The 18,720-nt window shown below is 34.8% G+C and overlaps 1 protein-coding gene and 1 long non-coding RNA gene across 27 annotated transcripts in view; one reads left to right on the plus strand and one right to left on the minus strand.

Moving 5' to 3' along the window:
• The window catches only part of ACBD6 (acyl-CoA binding domain containing 6), a 224,571-nt gene that overhangs the window by 33,173 nt on the left and 172,678 nt on the right, over nucleotides 1-18,720 (plus strand). The window contains exon 4 of one of the 26 annotated variants that reach the window (XM_082398112.1): nucleotides 146-9,751. The exons of the other annotated variants lie outside the window; for them this stretch is intronic. Coding sequence (XP_082254238.1) covers nucleotides 146-214 — 69 coding nt within the window. The 3' untranslated portion in view covers nucleotides 215-9,751. Of the gene's footprint in view, nucleotides 1-145; nucleotides 9,752-18,720 lie in introns of those variants that run through there. 26 annotated transcript variants of the gene reach the window in all.
• Nucleotides 1-18,720, minus strand: part of LOC309605701 — a 139,342-nt gene that overhangs the window by 16,543 nt on the left and 104,079 nt on the right. The window lies entirely within an intron of this gene.

Here is an 18,720-nt window from a genome sequence, read left to right on the forward strand (position 1 = left end):
CTGAATTAGAAGATTTTATGATTTTTTTGCAATTATTGGTGATATATGTATTATATGCCTTTGTGTTTGTGGTATCTTGCAAGGAAATTTAAATTGGAGACATTTCCCTTTCGACCAATAGCTAACCTCCTTTGGCTTTATCCAGAGCTTCTACGGATGCCTGAGAGGTGCTTCAACTGAGTCTGCCCTGAGTCGTGATACTGTCATCTTCTGATAATCTGAGTCATTCTTGCCTATCAGTAAGGTGTGTAGCAATTCTTTCATAGTCTAGCTTTTTGCCAGGTGTCACCTCATCATATAAATCAACTCTGAGTAATGAAGTAATGGAAGAGTTAACATATTTGGTACCCAAATGACCCCAGAGGGTTTGACACTGTAGTTGGAACCCTCAGATCAGGCCCTGCCATGTGTATATAAAAGTTCCTAAAATTTCAGCACATCAGAAATAATATCATTAAATGTATAACTTTAGTAATTAGAGATGTAAGCATTGTCCAGTGTTTACAACTTTGTGTGTGTCTCTGTGTGTATGTGCATGTGTGAGAGAGGTTTTTGAGGAAACACATTGGTGTAAACCTCTGCTGAGGCTGAAAACCATGCATCTTGAATAATTTGTTATACGAACCACACTTGTTTTTTGTTTGATCATTTTTATGCTTAGATAAAACCTGCAGTCTTTGACTGCCTTATGCCTGTTGGAAAAGAGTGAAGTGTCGGTTATATCTTTCCTTCCAAGATGACAGATTAACTTTCAATTATTTGTATCATTTAGGAACAAGAAAATACCAATTGCAAACAACAGGACAACAGTTCTTGAGTTGCAAATTTCTATTTAAGTTGTTTTCACAGGTTAATTCAAAAAGCTCTGGAATTTTGGAAAACTTAGAATATACTTTTGTTCAAATACCACTTTTAAGAAATGGGTTCATTTTAACAAAAAACTTAACAGTTAAGTATTTTTACCCATCTTCAAACAATAATATTTGGTTTTAAATGCTACTTCAATCTTGTACTTTTAAAGTCAGTTCAGCTTAACTTTAAATATTCTTTTAAAATATCTTTTATAGGGAGCAAAAGCAAAGTACCCTCTTAATGCCTAGATAATAAGATTTAGTATTTGTATGAAAATGTTAAAATCTGTGTTGCTATCTTTTCTAGGCCCTTAAAATTTTTTTTTTTCTATATATTGGAGTTTCTCATCAGCTGTGTAAATATAGAATCATGGGAGGCTTGGGATCTTCAAGCATTTGAAATGTTGTAATATATACGCTAGTTTAAGTGTGTGCCCTTTTACAGATAGCCCTCATTTCATGCACAGTCCTGTATTTAAATAACTCATATCATTGCTATTCTAAGTAGTGCTTTTGCAGATTGACTTTTTTCCCATAGCTCCATAATTTATAAGAAAACATAAAATGAAAAGACTAGACCAAAATGATTTTGGTGCATGGTTATAATCTTAATATCAGTACTGAGAATAAAGACTAAGTCTGTTCAGAATAGACTGGTTAACTAGCTGATCAACTTAAATTTCATATAGTAATTCCTTTTCATTGTTTAGTTTGTGTTTTTTTGCATTTAATTTGTAGGTTTAGGGTGTCTTTGATTTTATGTCTTTTGAGAAATTTATGATCCGGTGCTTTATTTATGACATCGTCATCTTAGCTTTGGCAACTGATTGAAATACAATATAGGGAAATTTAGTATGTATTTTTTAAAAGCTTAAATTGGGAAAATGAACCAACAGTGCTAATGTGGAGCAAAGTAAGAAGGGACTGGCAGGTTAATTTCTTTATACTTCTATTGGTCTTTTATTGTTATAATCTTATTCACAATATGTGACATGATTTGCTTTTGGAGATTTGTAGTATATTGTCATGTTTTAAAGTTGTGAAGGAAGATTATAATTCATTGAGATTATATATGTAGAAAAGAGTTTGTAAAGTGTAGAGGGTAATGCAAATATAAATTATTTTTATTGTTATACCAACTATTATATTGAACAGAGGCAAGAATTTTATTAATATGCTACCAAAAAATAAATGGGATGCAGTGTTAGTGTTGCTGGGGATATTAGCTAGTGATAACATAGCACATGGTAGCTTATGTAGAATAAATAACTAGGTTGAAATTATAGAGGAATTATTCAGAGGGAAAAGTTAATACATTTCCTTTGTGGCTGTACCATATCATGCCTAAAATTATATAGGACTGACTTAGTTAAGTCTAAGTCATATTCCTGTAATTTAGAGTTGGAAAATAGTTTTTTTTCTGTGTATATCGAATCTGTCAGCTGCATGAATTAGATTTTGTTAGCCAAGTTGAAAATAAATACATTTGTTTTAAAAAAAAATATTACAAAGACTTGGGTTTAAAACACTATCTGAATACTACATTGTTTTCAGTCTCACTGTAGAGTAACTCCCTTCTGGAGGCATTATAGTTTTATTCATATTACAGTGCATGTGAAGTAAGACTTCCAGCTATTTGACACAGTTTCCAATTTGAGACCAAATATATTACTAACTATAGCTTTTAGAGTCAATAGGTACCATATGTTTGTTGGTCTTTCAATTTTTAGAGTATGGCAAAGATGAAAAGGGTGAGAGAGAGGGGTGATGGATTGACCCTTGGGTACAATGCAGAAATCAAATAAAAAAAACCAATAAGGATAATTCTTAAAAGGAAAAAAAGCATAAGAGGAAAGAGAGATGTCAGAAATTTGAGTCTGAATTTCTTGGTGCCTGTCCTTGTTTGAAGAAAAGGTTCTGTATTGAAGGAGGTTATGTTATGGTCAAATCCTGACAGTGATAAAAGAAAATTCCAACTGGACATTGGCAATGAGCTTGATTGGCTTAGAGACAGAGATGATGGCAAGCAGGGGTCATTGTTCTGACTGATACTGAGGCATTCTGGCCAGAGCTTGAGGTAACATGGAAGCTGATTGGAAATGTAAACTTGTCTTCTATGTGGAAGTTTCCCTGATAGAGTGAAAAGTAATTATGGAACCTGGGATAAGGAAGTTGTCATGTTCTTGCCTTGTCCTCTTCTGTTATTTCTATGGTTAGGATAACCAGCAAAGATTTTATGGTACTCTATGTAAGCTGATAGCCTTAAGTGTCTGATTCATAGGTAACCCAAAATAATTTTAGGAAATAGTGCAGAGCTGAGAGTAACAGAATTCGGTAGTTTAATTATAGACTCCTAACGGAAGGGTGAGAAAGTACACCTGAAATGTATAAGAATAAGCCATCCCCAGAAGGAATATGAATGCCAGTCGATAGTGAAAGATGCTCTATCTCACTAATAACCAAGAAATGTAAGCTTAAGCAATGTATACTACTTTGCATTTGACAGATTGAATTAAAAGGCTTGTTGGCAGAGCACAAGGAAGTCAGCACAGGCATGCACTTTTAGTGGAGCATGGATTGGCAGCAATCTTCTAGGAGATGATTTCTTCACCTCCTAAAACCACTTGCCCACTTAGCTTTTGCTGTGAGGCTTAGCTTCAGCAGGACCTCCTACCTGACCAGAGTCTTGGAAACTTTGACTCCTTCTCTTCCTTCTGGGCTCAGGGTGTGTGGCAGAAGCTCTTTCTCCAACAGCTGCTTAGAGGGGTTAGGTGGCAAGCCCAGAAGTTCAGGGGACAGACTTTGACCAAGGAGAGGCAAGAGATGGGAAGAAACTGGCAGTTAAATTGCTTTTCCTTTCTTGCTTTTCTTCGTTTCCCATTCTGAGATACGGTGGTCCATTTAGCCTAACTAGAAGACATCCTGTGTGACCTCGGTCAGTGAAGCCAGCTTGGTAACAGTACCATCTTTTGTTTGCTTTTCCTCCTTACCTGCCTCACCTCTCTTTCTCTCTCGTTCTTCATATGCTGAGATTTTACCTCCCAAGAATTTCTTAACTTGGAAGGTTTGCCTCAGGTTCTGTTCTTTAGGAAATGTAGGCTGAGAAGCTAACAATTTCAGTTCTGAGACTCTACTCTATAAAAATATTTGCAGGTTCTGGAAGATCTGTGTATAGGGATGTACATTGCAACATTGTTTGCCTTACTGAGCAGTTGGAAACAATCTAAATGGTCATCAATAGGGAAATGGTTAAATAATGATATATTATACAGTGGAATACTGTCCAGCAATAAAAAGAATGATATGGAAAGTTTTCCATGATATACTGTGTGAGACAGAGTGCAGATCAGTATGTTTAGTTTGATCCCAATTGGGGAAATTAAGCCACCAAACAAATCAGGTATAGGCACAGGTACAGTACTGAAAGGAATAATGTAGAATTGGGAATGTTGTTAAGTTAGGAAAGAGAGGGATTTCTACTTTCACCTTACACACTTTTATAAAATTGAATTTTTCTACATTGAATATGTAATGAAACAATGTGAAAAACTTGCTACTTAAATCATATAGATAATGGGATAATTATTAAAAATTTAGAATAAATATGCTTAGGAGATAGAAAGCATATCAGAGTGCTTAGTTCATCCAATATTAATCTTGGAGGATCATGAAGAAACTAACTTTTTAACTTTGTTTATTACACATATACATACGTATATATACATATATATATATATAATGTGTGTATGTGTATGTATATAGATATAGATATGTTTGATATAAGCTGGGGCATTATTCAAAGTGCTTTATGGATATTATTTACTGGTCACAATAGCTCTGTGAGGTAGGTGCTGTTATTATTCCTGTTTTACAGATTAGGGACCCAAGGCTAGAAAACGTTTAAAAAACACAGAAAGCAAAACCTTTGACGTCATATAGGTTTAACAGTGGCGGTTAGGAAATTAAACTAATGCTGCCTGACTCCTGAGGCTCTAACCTCTGCCTGAGGTTCTAACCATACTGTTTCTAATTCAGTCCTATAGTATTAGTCATCACAGCCTATATATGATCTGATTGTAAAGCTGCTTGCATACTACTTGACATAGATAGCCAAGTTTTATTGTCTTTGCTGGGTGGAAATGGATTTTTTAAAAAATCAAAGTGGAAATTGTTTTTTTTCCCAAATGTAAAAAATTTTATAGAAACTTTCAGAAAACACGGACAAGTTTTTAGATGAAAATAAGGATTGTCTTTAAAATAACCATTGTTGACATTTTGGTGTTTATTTTGAAAATTTTCTGTGTATAGTCACTTACACATATAGTTAGAATTAAAAAAGTTTTTTTTTCTCCAAATGGGATTATGCTACTCAGACTATTTTTTAAAATCTGCTTTACTTGCCAGTTATCACAGTCATCTTTCCGTGTGTGTGTGTGTATAAATTTCTAATGGCAGCATAGTATGTTATTGTATGGATGAACCCCATTTAATTTAGCCAGTATTCTGTGTTTGGATGTTCAGCTGTTTTCTTCCTTTCTTTTCTTTTTATTATTACTATTTTTTTAATTGAAGTATAGTTGATTTATAATATTATTTTAGTTTCAGGTGTACAACATAATGATTCAATATTTTTATAGATTATACTTCATTTAAAATTATTATAAAATATTGTCTGTATTCTTTGCGCTGTAGGTATATCCTTGTAGTTTATTTATATTATACATAGTAGTTTGTACCTCTTAATCCCCTACCCCTATCTTGCCCCTCCCCCATACCCTCTCCCCTCTGGTAACCACTAGCTTGTTTTCTATATTTGTCACACTGTTTCTGTTTTGTTATATTCATTCATTTGTTTTATCTTTTAGATACCACATATAAGTGATAACATACAGTATTTTTCTTTCTCTGTCTGACTTATTTCACTAAGCATAATAACCTCCAGGTCCATCCATGTTGTTGCAAATGGCAAAATTTCATTCTCTTTTTTAATTGGCTGAGTAATATTCCATTATGTATGTACCATCTTTATCCATTTATATGTTGATGGATACTTAGTTTGCTTCTATGTCTTGGCTGTTGTAAAAATGCTACTATGAACATTGGGCTGCATGTATCTTTTTGAACTAGTGTTTTCATTTTCTTCTGATATATGCCCAGGAGTGAAATTTGCTGGATCATATGGTAGTTTTATTTTTAGTTTTTTGAGGAACCTCCATACTGTTTTCCATAGTGGCTACACCAATTTACATTCCCACCAACAGTGTATTAGGGTTCTCTTTTCTCCACATCCTTGTCAGCATTTATTATTTGTAGACTTTTTGATGATAGCCATTCTTACAGGTATGAGGTGGTATCTCCTTGTGTTTTTTTTTGAAGATTTTTTTCTTGGTTATTTAAATGTTCTTTTATTTTTTTATTTTTAAATTAATTAATTAATTATTTTTGGCTATGTTGGGTCTTCGTTTCTGTGCAAGGGCTTTCTCTAGTTGTGGCAAGCGGGGGCCACTCTTCATCGCGGTGCGCGGGCCTCTCACTTTCACGGCCCCTCCTGTTGCGGGGCACAGGCTCCAGGCGCGCAGGCTCAGTAATTGTGGCTCACGGGCCCAGCTGCTCCGCGGCGTTGGGATCTTCCCAGACCAGGGCTTGAACCCATGTCCCCTGCATTGGCAGGCAGACTCCCAACCACTGTGCCACCAGGAAAGCCCCTCTCCTTGTGTTTTTGATTTGCATTTCTCTGATGATTAGCAATATTGAGCATCTTTTCGTTGTCCTTTGACTGTCTTTATGTCTTCTTTGGAAAAATGTCTATTTGGGTCTTCTGCCCATTTTTTAATTGGGTTGTTTGTTGATATTGAGTTGTATGAGCTGTTTATATATATTGGATATTAACCTCTTATCAGTCATATCATTTTCAAATATTTTTTCCATCCAGTAGGCTGTCTTTTCATTTTGTTGATGGTTTCTTTTGCTGTGCAAAAGCTTTTAAGTTTAATTAGGTCCCATGTGTTTATTTTTGCTTTTGTTTCTTTTGCCTTAGGCGACACATCCAAAAAGAAAAAAAATCCCTATGATTTGTGTCAAAGAGTGTTCTATGTTCTCTTCTAGGAGTTTTATGGCTTCAGGTCTTACATTTGGTCTTTAATCCATTTTGAGCTTATTTTTGTATATGGTGTGAGAAAATGTTCTAATTTCATTGTTTTACATGTAGCTGTCCAGTTTTCCCAGCACTTATTGAAGAGACTGTCTTTTCCTCATTGTATATTCTTGACTCCTTTGTCATAGATTAATTGATCATAAGTGTATGGGTTTATTTCTGGGCTCGCTGTTCTGTTCTATTGATCTATGTGTCTGTTTTTGTGCCAGTACCATACTGTTTTGATTATTGTAGCTTTGTAGCATAGTCTGAAGTTAGGGAGCACAATAGTTCCAGCTTTATTCTTTTTCCTCAAGATGGCTTTGGCTATTTGGGGTCTTTTGTGGTTCCATATAAATGTTAGGATTATTTGTTCTAGTTCTGTGAAAAACTTCATGGGTACTTTGATAGGGATTGCATTAAATCTGTAGATTGCTTTGGGTAGTATGGACATTTAACAGTATTAATTCTTCCAGTCCATGAACATGGGATATCTTCCCATTTCTTTGTATCATCTTCAATTTCCTTCATCAGTGCTTTATAGTTTTCAGAGTATAGGTCTTTTACTTTCTTGGTTAAGTTTATTTCTAGGTATTTTATTCTTTTTGAGGTCTTTTTTTTTTTTTTTTACCCTTGCAGATAATGCTGCAATAAACATTTTTCTACTTATGTTTTTACACACTTACCTAATTATTTCTTCAGAATGAATTCCTAGAGGTCAGTAGCCAAGTTTTTTAGTTTCAGTTTTTTATTGATGATTTAGACTCATCAAACAGTGCATTGTTTGTCTAGGAAGAAATAATACTGTCTTGTGTTTTCTCTTAGTCACTTGCAACTTTTCATTAATGGTTAATAATTATTATTAACAAATGGGACCTAATTAAACTTAAAGGCTTTTGCACAGCAAAGGAAAACATAAACAACACAAAAATACAACCCACAGAATGGGAGAAAATATTTGCAAACGATGTGACTGACAAGGGTTTAATCTCCAAAATACACAAACAGCTCACACAGCTCAATATCAAAAAAACAAACAACCCAATCAAAAAATGGGCAGAAGATCTAAATAGACATTTCTCCAAAGAAGACATACAGATAGCCAAAAAACACATGAAAAAACGCTCAGTGTCTCTAATTACTAGAGAAATGCAAACCAAAACTACAATAAGGTATCACCTCACACTGGTCAGAATGGCCATCATCAAAAAGTCTACAAACAATAAATGCTGGAGAGGGTATGGAGGAACCCTTCTACACTGTTGGTGGGAATGTAAATTGGTGCAGCCACCATGGAGAACAGTATGGAGTTTCCTTAAAAAACTAAAAATAGAGCTACCATATACGATCCTGTAATCTCACTCCTGGGCATATATACGGAGAAAACCATAATTCAAAAAGATACGTGCACCCCAGTGTTCATTGCAGCACTCTTTACAACAGCCAAGACATGGAAGCAACCTAAATGTCCATTGACAGTTGAATGGATAAAGAAGATGTGGTACATATATACAGTGGAATACTATTCAGCCATAAAAAAGAATGAAATAATGCCATCTTGCAGCAACACGGAAGGACCTAGAGATTATCATACTAGATGAAGTAAGTCAGACAGAGAAAGACAAATATCATATGACATCACTTAATCTAAAAAAAAATGATACAAATGAACTTATTTACAAAACAGAAACAGACTCACAGACTCAGAAAACAACTTATGGTTACCAAAGGGGAAAGGTGGTGGGGAGGGATAAATTAGGAGGTTGGGATTAACATATACACACTACTATCTATAAAATAGATAATCAACAGGAACTCTACTCAATATTCTTTAATAACCTATATGGGAAAAGTATCTGAAAAAGAATAGATATATGTATATGTATAACTTAATCACTTTGCTGTAGACCTGAAACTAACACAACATTGCAAATCAGCTATACTCCAAGATAAAATTCAAAACAAGGACAGAAGAAAAAGAAAAAAACTATTGAATTCTCTTAGGGAATATTGAGCACCCACTGTGAACATGGCAACACCTCACTAGGTGTTATTTTTAGAATTTTTCTCTGGTTAAATCTGTGACTACCATCTGTGAGCTGGAGTTGCTTCATGGTAAAGGATGGAAACAATATAGGAGAATAGTATTCCATAGGATTTGGAGGGAAAAGAATGAAATATAACTTTAAAAATATGTAGATTATACTTTTCCTTATGTGGTATTTGTCTACTTCATTGTAAGTGACTTAATACTTTTCTCTTCCCTCCTATGAACTTTTAGCTCCAGGAGGTTAAGAGAACATATCTGTCTCAGTCACCATTGTACTCCCAGTTAGGAGGCAGTAACTATAAGTTGAATTAATGAATAGATGAGAAATAATATTTATACAGTGAAGTATGACGTCTGTTTCCTAGGTTGTTCATAGAACCATAGCTACTGAGTCTTTTGGACGTATGTTATGATGTTGCTAAAAATAAAGTTTTAAAGCTATATAGATGAGGACTTCCCTGGTGATGCAGTGGTTAAGAATCTGCCTGCCAGCTCCGTTTTCAATAGCCAGGACATGCAAGCAACCTAAGTGTTCATCGACAGATGAATGGATAAAGAAGATGTGGCACATATATACAGTGGAATATTACTCAGCCATAAAAAGAAACAAAATTGAGTTATTTGTAGTGAGGTGGTTGGACCTAGAGTCTGTCATACAGAGTGAAGTAAGTCAGAAAGAAAAAAACAAATACCATATGCTAGCACATATATATGGAATCTAAAAAAAAAAAAAAAAAAGGTTCTGAAGAACCTAGGGGCAGGACAGGAATAAAGACTCAGATGTAGAGAATGGACTTGAGGACACGGGGAGGGGGAAGGGTAAGCTGGGATGAAGTGAGAGAGTGGCATGGACATATATACACTACCAAATGTAAAATAGCTAGCTAGTGGGAAGCAGCCGCATAGCACAGGGAGATCAGCTCAGTGCTTTGTGTCCACCTAGAGGGGTGGGATAGGGAGGGTGGGAGGGAGACACAAGAGGGAGGAGATATGGGGATATATGTATATGTATAGCTGATTCACTTTGTTATAAAGCAGAAACTAACACCATTGTAAAGCAATTATACTCTAATAAAGATGTTAAAAAAAAAAAAAAAGAAAAGAATCTGCCTGCCAGTGCAGGGGACATGGGTTCGAGCCCTGGTCCAGGAAGATCCCACATGCCATGGAGCAACAGAGCCCGTGTGCCACAACTACTGAGCCTGCGCTCTAGAGCCCTCGAGCCACAACTACTGAAGCCCATGAGCCTAGAGCCCGTGCTCTACAACAAGAGAAGCCACCACAATGAGAAGCCCGCACACCGCAGCGAAGAGTAGCCCTCACTCGCCGCAACTAGAGAAAGCCCGCACACAGCAACGAAGACCCAACACAGCCAAAAAAAAAAAACTATATAGAAGAAACCAACATTCTCAGTTCATTTAATTAAGCCATACCATTTTATATGTCCATACCATTTCATAAAGCAAGGTAGTGAACTATCATTCTGTTTCCACATTATGCAGCCTAATTATAAACTCAGGGTCAGACCTATACTGGGAGATGGCAGACCAATAAATCAGTATTACAAATGATATGCCCCAAAGGAGTGTTTACCAGTTACTTTAGCCAGCTTACAAATGAATAGCTTAAGACCACGAGTAATTAGATAGGATCGAGAGTAAAGAGTACCTATAAAATTGATGGCAAGTTTCTTGGTATTTGAGGGTTGTTACCTCTTTTATGTTGATTGTTGTTCTAAGTTATCACTGGTAATCTCTGTATAGATGTTTCATCTTTCACTTTTCAATAGTAAAAGCTAAATAATCTTGGTTATAGCTATGAGAAAATAGGAAAAAATCACAAGCAGCAAGTTTTCTGGATCAATTGGAAAGTATTTTGGCATCCATGATCTGTTACTTTCTTGCATAAGCAAACTATTAATTAAAGGTAAATTTTAATGAAGATTCATCATAATTGTTTTAATAATAAAACAAAGTGTTTTTATTTGAAATTTAAATACACCCAATAATACATCATTAATTTCTTTCTCCACCAAGTCAAGGAAACCAGCAAGTGCTGGGAAAGTATAAGGCTCTTAGTAAATAAGCATTATAACCAAACTGCCAGACCACCTACAGATGACCTGATTCATTGCCAGTGACCACCAAAAGCCTATGAACTTTAAAAAATTTTGATTTAGAATATTTAAAATACTGTTTACGTTAAAGGATACTTAGAATAATTAGTTTGATCTACTTGATATTTTTGTTATTGTACAAAGTATGATGATCTCTCACCTTTGAAAATGGTTAAATTTCAAAGACCTGGTTTAAACTTGTATATTGATCATTGTTTCATTATTATTATTATTTTTATTAATTATGTTAATAGTTTATTTCCTTTCTAAGTGTTCTTTAATGTTCTTCCCAATCATGAGATTCTCTATTTCAGTAGATGTTTGGGTAGCGTACAAAATATTAAATTCCTGTAATATGCATTGTACTACTATGCTGTAGCTACTGAGTTACAAAGAAAGATTTAATAATATGCTCGTTTGTTTATTCATTTACTTATCCTTCAGTCAGCTTGCCTGGCCTTTGTGCTAGATTTGGGGATACAAAAGTAAATAAGGTATAATCTTTTTTCTCAGAGAGATCAAAATCAGGTGAAAGAAAAAAATTTAAACTGATCATTATGGTGGAGTTTGAAGAATACTAATAGCATTATGAACAAAGGGCTGTGGAATCACAGGAATGACTATCTGCTTGTTGACAGGTGGAAAGCCATGAAGGTCATTTTTAAGTAGGGTCTTAGGGTTTGAGTAGGTTTATTAGAGGAAGAAGAGGATGGAACAGCATTTTGGGTAGAGGCAGCAGGTACAAAGGAGTAGATGCATAAGAGAGTTTGGCATATTTAGAAAATGGAGAGAAGTTTTATGTGTATGGATCATTGGTTAGGAAAATATGGATGGATAGATGAGCACTGCTAGATCATTTTTTATCAGCATTGTGAAATTCCTTCTGTAGCGAGGAGAGACTACCTTTTACTGTTCTTTAAAAGAAAAAAACTATTTTTTAAAATTTTATAATTCATTCATATATTAAAGATATTTAAATGCTCACTACTTGGTAGACCTTACATTATTGCTTGAGAATTATTAATGTAATAATTGAACCTGATTAAGTAAGATGTTTAGATAGTGATCTAGAAAAATGCATATGTGGAAGAACTAGATTTTATGACTCGATTTGAAAGGATATAAAGAGGTACGTTAGAGTAGTGTAAATGTATCTTTGGTGCTTAAATTTTCAATTTTCAATGCTTTAGATTGCTGTAGGAAAATTACACAGCGATATGTAGGTCTAATATTCTTAAAGAAAACATTTTTTTTTCAAATTCTGAATGTGATATGTTAATAACGTTCTAATATACACTCTCACAATAACACTATAAATTAAAATGCATTCTTAAATAATCATAAAGTATTTTAAATGTTCACTTTTTTCATTGATTTTAGTATACTTATACTTATCAAGATATAAAAATAGAAACAGTCTGTCGATGTTTTCTTTTTTAAACTTGTAATTTCAATTGTGTTAACGTCTGTTTTACCAATTTCTGAAGGATTCTCTTTCATAAACCTTTGGTGTCCGATACAGTCTGCTCCTTCAATTCTGTTGTGAGATAGGCCTTATTTACTAGATTCTGTCAGAACTCATATTAGCCAGGATGGAATGTCAGAAGGAACAGCTATCACTCTAGTCTGTAAGGGAACAGTTGTCAGCAAATTCAGGGAAAGGGAACAAACGCCCAATTAGGTGAAGATATTCTGGAGAGGCTGGCAGTTTAGGTTACCAGTTCTATCTCATGTGTTGAGTATTGACTATGATGGATAAAATTCTTTCAGATTAGTGTGTTTTTATTGTTTTAAGGATTATAAAACTCTTAGACGTTATTTGATATAGCCTGGAAGTATCCTTCCTTCTGACAGTTTTGCAAGTGATAAAACAGACCCAGAGTAGGCTGCACGTTAAGGATAACTTAGAAACTAACCTTAAAGAGTTTCCTTTTGGAATTGTGATGTTTTGGCCAACGTAGCTTAAAAATCACTGTCTTAGACTATAATGCTTATCATTTATATTTAACTACATCATCTATGAAAGTTTCTTTTAAATCACAAAATATGGGTACTTTGAAAATAAATGACTCCAAATTTGTTAATTGCTGTGGAGATTACAACCCCACTGCAGAGAAACTGCTTTCAAATCACATGTGTAGTAAATATTTTTATAGAAATATGGTCATAAATAGTCCCAGGAAATCCCTCTTGAATATACTATATTTACATTTCAATTTTATGTTGTTGGTTTGTTGCTTTAAAATTGAATATAATTAGAATAAATAACATGCTAGTGGCTTCATTTTACATTTTGAGTCAAAGCTTACTAATTTAAACCTTTACCCCCAGAATAGCATCTTGAGTAAACACATGTGGTTTACCAGGTTTAAATATTTTCTTGAGATCATGTGTGTTTGATTTTTCCTTTTGTAAAATTTATGTGTTGTATAAATACAACTAGATACGTAACAATCCTTTCCTGTACAAGCATCCGTCACTTAATAGAATTCTGAATAAGAGGAATTTATGAATTAAATTAAAAATTGACTTAATTTTTTTCCTCTTCCCCTTGGAACTTGAGGATCTTAGCACTGCACATATATTACCAGATGGAGTGCCAAAGTCCTCTTACTGTGTGTGTTACAGTTAAATTGAAATGAATGTGTGAGAACACTTTTTAACATGTACTAACAGCTATTAGTGAGATCCCTAAGTCCCTACTAAATAGACCTTTATATTGGGGATAGAATAGTCACCAAGGACCAGTTTTCTCATTTGCCTATCATCATCAGATTTCGTTAGCTGTTTGTCAGTTCTACCTAATTTGACCTGGATCTCCTTAGCAAAACTAGGATTGAACATTTCAGTCTCTGGCTTTATGAATGATTTCCCCACATCCAAGGATACCCTTAAAAAACTGTACAGATAAAATTGGGGGAGATGTTAGGAAATAGAACAGTAAATTATAGTTATGGAGGAAGTGCAAAAAAAGTTAAGATTATTGACAGTGGTTTCAAAATTAGAAATATTAAGGTGAACTGGAGTCAAATTACTAAAATATTAGAAATTTCTCTTAAATAACTATAATATCTTAAGCTCTCTATTATACTACTAGATTGCCTGATGAGCTTTCACTCTGTGTCTTTTTTTTTTTTTATAAATTTATTTATTTATTTATATTTATTTTTGGCTGTGTTGGGTCTTCGTTTCTGTGCGAGGGCTTCCTCCAGTTGCGGAGAGCAGGGGCCACTCTTCATCGAGGTGCGCGGGCCTCTCACCGTCGCAGCCTCTCCCGTTGCGGAGCACAGGCTCCAGACGCGCAGGCTCAGTAGTCGTGGCGCACGGGCCTAGTTGCTCTGCGGCATGTGGGATCTTCCCAGACCAGGGCTCGAACCTGTGTCCCCTACTGTGGAGATCCTGAAAACTATAATTACTTTTACTAGAATGTTTGAAGCTATATGTTTTAAAATTTGGTACCTTCTAAGTGTGATTGTATTACATATGGAGAACAGTTTTATCCTGGAACATATGTTTCTCTTTATGATAAAGGTTAACAGGAAAATGACAAAAATTAGTTTTATACCAAAATCCTTAGGAACTGTTAGCTCAAATCTAAGTTTTTAATTCCTACTTTCAAGTCCTCTATAATTTGTATCTCTATCCCCAGCTTCTCCAGATTTATCTCTAACTTTACCCACTGTAAACTTGACTTCCATCTGACATGCTTCCTCATCATCCCTCAGATACAGTGAAGTTATTATGCCTTTCTTTCCTCATGCTCGTTCCTGACATGCTTTTTTTTTTTTAACCGTTTCTACCTCTGTGTTTTTTGTTTTTTTTAAATCTCTGATCAATTCCTGTTTACTCCATGAAGTCCAGTCCATACTAACTTGCCCCTTTCTATAAATTTATATTTATTGTTTATAGTGTACATTTTAATATTTGATCTTATTTGATTTATACCTTGTTTTCTTACCTTGTTTTATGTGGCAGCATAGCCTAAATCCTTGGTAATACTCAGTGTCTTAACAGCAGTTACCTCAATTACTGTACCTTTCAATGATAAGAGAGTAAGTGCTTAAAAGTACTTACAGTGTTGAATTGAGTTGAACTGAAAAAAGTTGGGGATATTTATTAACATAAATTATGCCTCATAATATGGCATGTGTGCTTTTTGAGGGTGGTTCTGACAATTAGGTGTCTTTTTTCATTGTCTTTTTGAAAACGTTTCAGTTGCGGAATCATGCTTATTCACTGAAGGGCTATTTTGAGCCATGCTATGGGAGAGATATATTAAACTAGCATGTACATTATCAACATTGATAAAAAGTTAATATTTGTAGTACACTAGACTTTTATGGAATAATACCTTTAGTGTTCATGTATGTCTGTGTCCTTGTATTTTATTGTATGAAAGCTCTCTTCTGTTCCTTCGATTAATTTTGCCTACGTCAAAAGAAGCCACTCATTCTGATTCATCTTAGCTTCTCCCCCTCCTTAAATGATTATAATTTTTCTCTGACTACTGATTTTAGGTTTCCTTAGCACTGATCTGATTGTCGAGGTCTTTTGAGCAATAACGAACAAAGCAGACGTAATTTTTTTTTCTAGTCTAGTAGACCTATGAGCTCTGATTTCTCTACTGAGACAAGGTGAGATGATGTAAAAGAGACCCTTCTTTTCTTAGGAGAATGCTGAGAAATGGTAGGTCCCTCTCAAACGAAGAGATTTAGTCTACCAGGCTGGGTTAGGACTGCCAAAGTAAACAGGATTCACCATGTATAGGACCATATAGCATGTGGTGGGTGTGATCCCTCTCTACTTGCTAAGGGAATCTTTCTTTTAACTTTGTCAGGTGGTTGGGCCCCTGAAGTTTAGTTTTACTGCCATGGTAGATTTCTATCCTAACCTTTGGGCCTATGGATCTCTTGTCCTGCACCCTCTCCTTTTAGGTATACCATAATTTCTTCCAGACTTGTTTTAGTTGAGTTGCTTCAGTACGTTATATGGAGGGAGAGGGAACCAAGGATATGTGTTTAGTCTACCAGCTTCCTATTATTGTTTTTAGGTTAAGTGTGCTGTTTCTGCTGTCTTTCTGATGTTTCCAGAGTTTCCAGGTTTTCAGGGCTCTCTGTTTGATATAGTTTCCAAATACGGAAAGCTTTTGTTATAGTGTGATGTTATGAAAGATAATTTATTTGGACTCTTGCTAAAGATCAACATTTAGTCATAGTCATTGTGAGTCTTTCTGATATTCTTCGTAGTTGAAAGGTATAGGTGGAAATATCTTTTAGAATTACATATTAGTTGTTCCTGTATCATTCTTATCAAAAGAATGTTGTGCATGCCTGCTGTGACTATAGCCACTGTGCTCACTCTTCACCTGCTTTCTTAGGGCAGAATTTCTGGATCAGATGCATCCAAGGTAAAGTTTACCGTGTCTCTTCGGGCTGACCCTCAGTAGTAACAGAAAATACCAGAGCAATTATTGCACACACATTAATGGTCTTCTAATCTCCAGCCTTGCATGTAGTTGCTGCTGTCAAATACAATTACTGTCTGCCCAGGTTTCTTTCCCTGGGGGCAGTCATGCCATGCCTTGGTATAGAGTTAGAAAATGCAAAGAGAGTTTCTGAAACTTTTTGAAGGTTTTGCTTATATCTACTTTGAAAATTTTAAATTATAAAACTACACTGCCTTTTTTATTTTTTAGAAGATTGACCTGATTAAGTCTGACAGTAATAAGAGAAGAATAAGAAAAATGATTTGAAGGTTCATTGATTGTAATTGTATTTCTAAACAGTTAATTATGAATACATTTCCTTTATGCATTGGCACCACATTGGCCACAGTTCAGGAAATATAATGCTAAACTGGTGTTCCTTTTTTAAAAGTATGTATACTAGTTAAAGCTCTACACAATCTTGAATTAATTAGATTTTTGTGATTGTAGTTATAGGATAAGATCATACTCTAGTAGTTCTAGATTGGAGATTTCCTATTGTATAGTAATGCCTCCTTGATTTCAGATCTGGGGATGAACTATTCCACATGGGTGAATTTTTCAGCTAACCGGATGTATTCTTTAAAATAGCTAAACGTTTAAAATTTTTAGGTAAAACCTTTTCTAATATAATCATGTTTTCTAGCTTCTTTAAACATAATTTACTAAGCACATTTTATCGTTTTCCTCACAGGATTATCGTTACATTTACTAATCATTGTGAAGCTAGTGGGAAGCAGCCACATAGCACAAGGAGATCAGCTAGGTGCTTTGTGACCACCTAGAGGGATGGGATAGGGAGGGTGGGAGGGAGACACAAGAGGGAGGGGATATGGGGATATATGTATGTATATGTGTATGTATAGCTGATTCACTTTGTTATAAAGCAGAAACTAATACACCATTGTAAAGCAATTATACTCCAGTAAAGATGTTTAAAAAAAAAAAAGAAAAGAAAATTAATGTGATGAGCTTAAAGGCTAGTTAGGGTATGGATTTTTTATGTCTTCACCTACTATCTTGAAACTTGGTGCTGTTTTGGGTGCCTTTTGTAAAATTGAGACAGAGCATAATTCATACATTATACAGTTCACCCATTTGAAGTGTTCAATTCAGTGTTTTTTAGCATATTCACAAAGTTGTACAACCATTACCATGATCAATTTTAGAACATTTTCATCATTTCAAGAAGAAACTCCATATCCTTTAGCCATCGGTTTCAACCTCCCGATTTCCTTCGGCCCTAAGCAACCAGTAATCTACTTTATGTCTCTATAGATTTGCCTATTCTGGACATTTCAAATAAATAGAATCATATGTGATCTTTTGTGACTGGCTTCTTTCATTTAGTTTAGCATGGAAGAACAAAGATTCTTCCAAGTTGCAGCATGTATCAGCACTTCATTCCTTTTTATGGCCAAATCATATTCCATCGTATGGATATACCACATTTTGTCTATCTGTTCTTTTGTTGATGGACATCTGGGTTGTTTCCACTTTTTAGTGTTATTATGAATAACACTGTAAGAACATTCATGTGCATATTTCTGTGTGGACGTATGTCTTCGTTTCTCACGGGTATGAGGAATTGCCAGACTTTTCTCCAAAGTGGCTGCAACATGTTGCATTCCCATCAACAGTGTATGAGGGTTCTGATTGCTCTACATCCTTGTCAGTACTCATTATTTTTCATCTTTTTGATTACAGGCATCTTAGTAAGTGTGAAGTTGTATCTCATTGTGGTTTTGATTTGCATTCCCCTGATGGCTAATGATGTTGAGCATCCTTTCATGTGCTTATTGGCCATTTGTATATTATCTTTTTTATTATTATATTGATCTTTCTTCTCTTATTTTAGGGCTGTACTCTTATAGTTAGAAAGAATGTTAGTGGTTGTTTAGACTAATTTTCTGTCTCCAGGTTATTCCAACATACAGTTTTTTAGATTCTATTAGAAGACTACTAATGATGGAAATATACTGTTTCTGAAGAAGTTCCCCTAATTTTTTTTAACAACTCTAATTATTAGAAGCGTCTTTCTATAGTAGGCCAGAATCTGGTGCACTGTTTTTTTTGTTGTTGTTG

The sequence above is a fragment of the Balaenoptera borealis genome, assembly GCF_965194805.1.
Source record: "Balaenoptera borealis genome assembly, chromosome: 1".
Classification (NCBI taxonomy): Eukaryota; Metazoa; Chordata; class Mammalia; order Artiodactyla; family Balaenopteridae; genus Balaenoptera; species Balaenoptera borealis.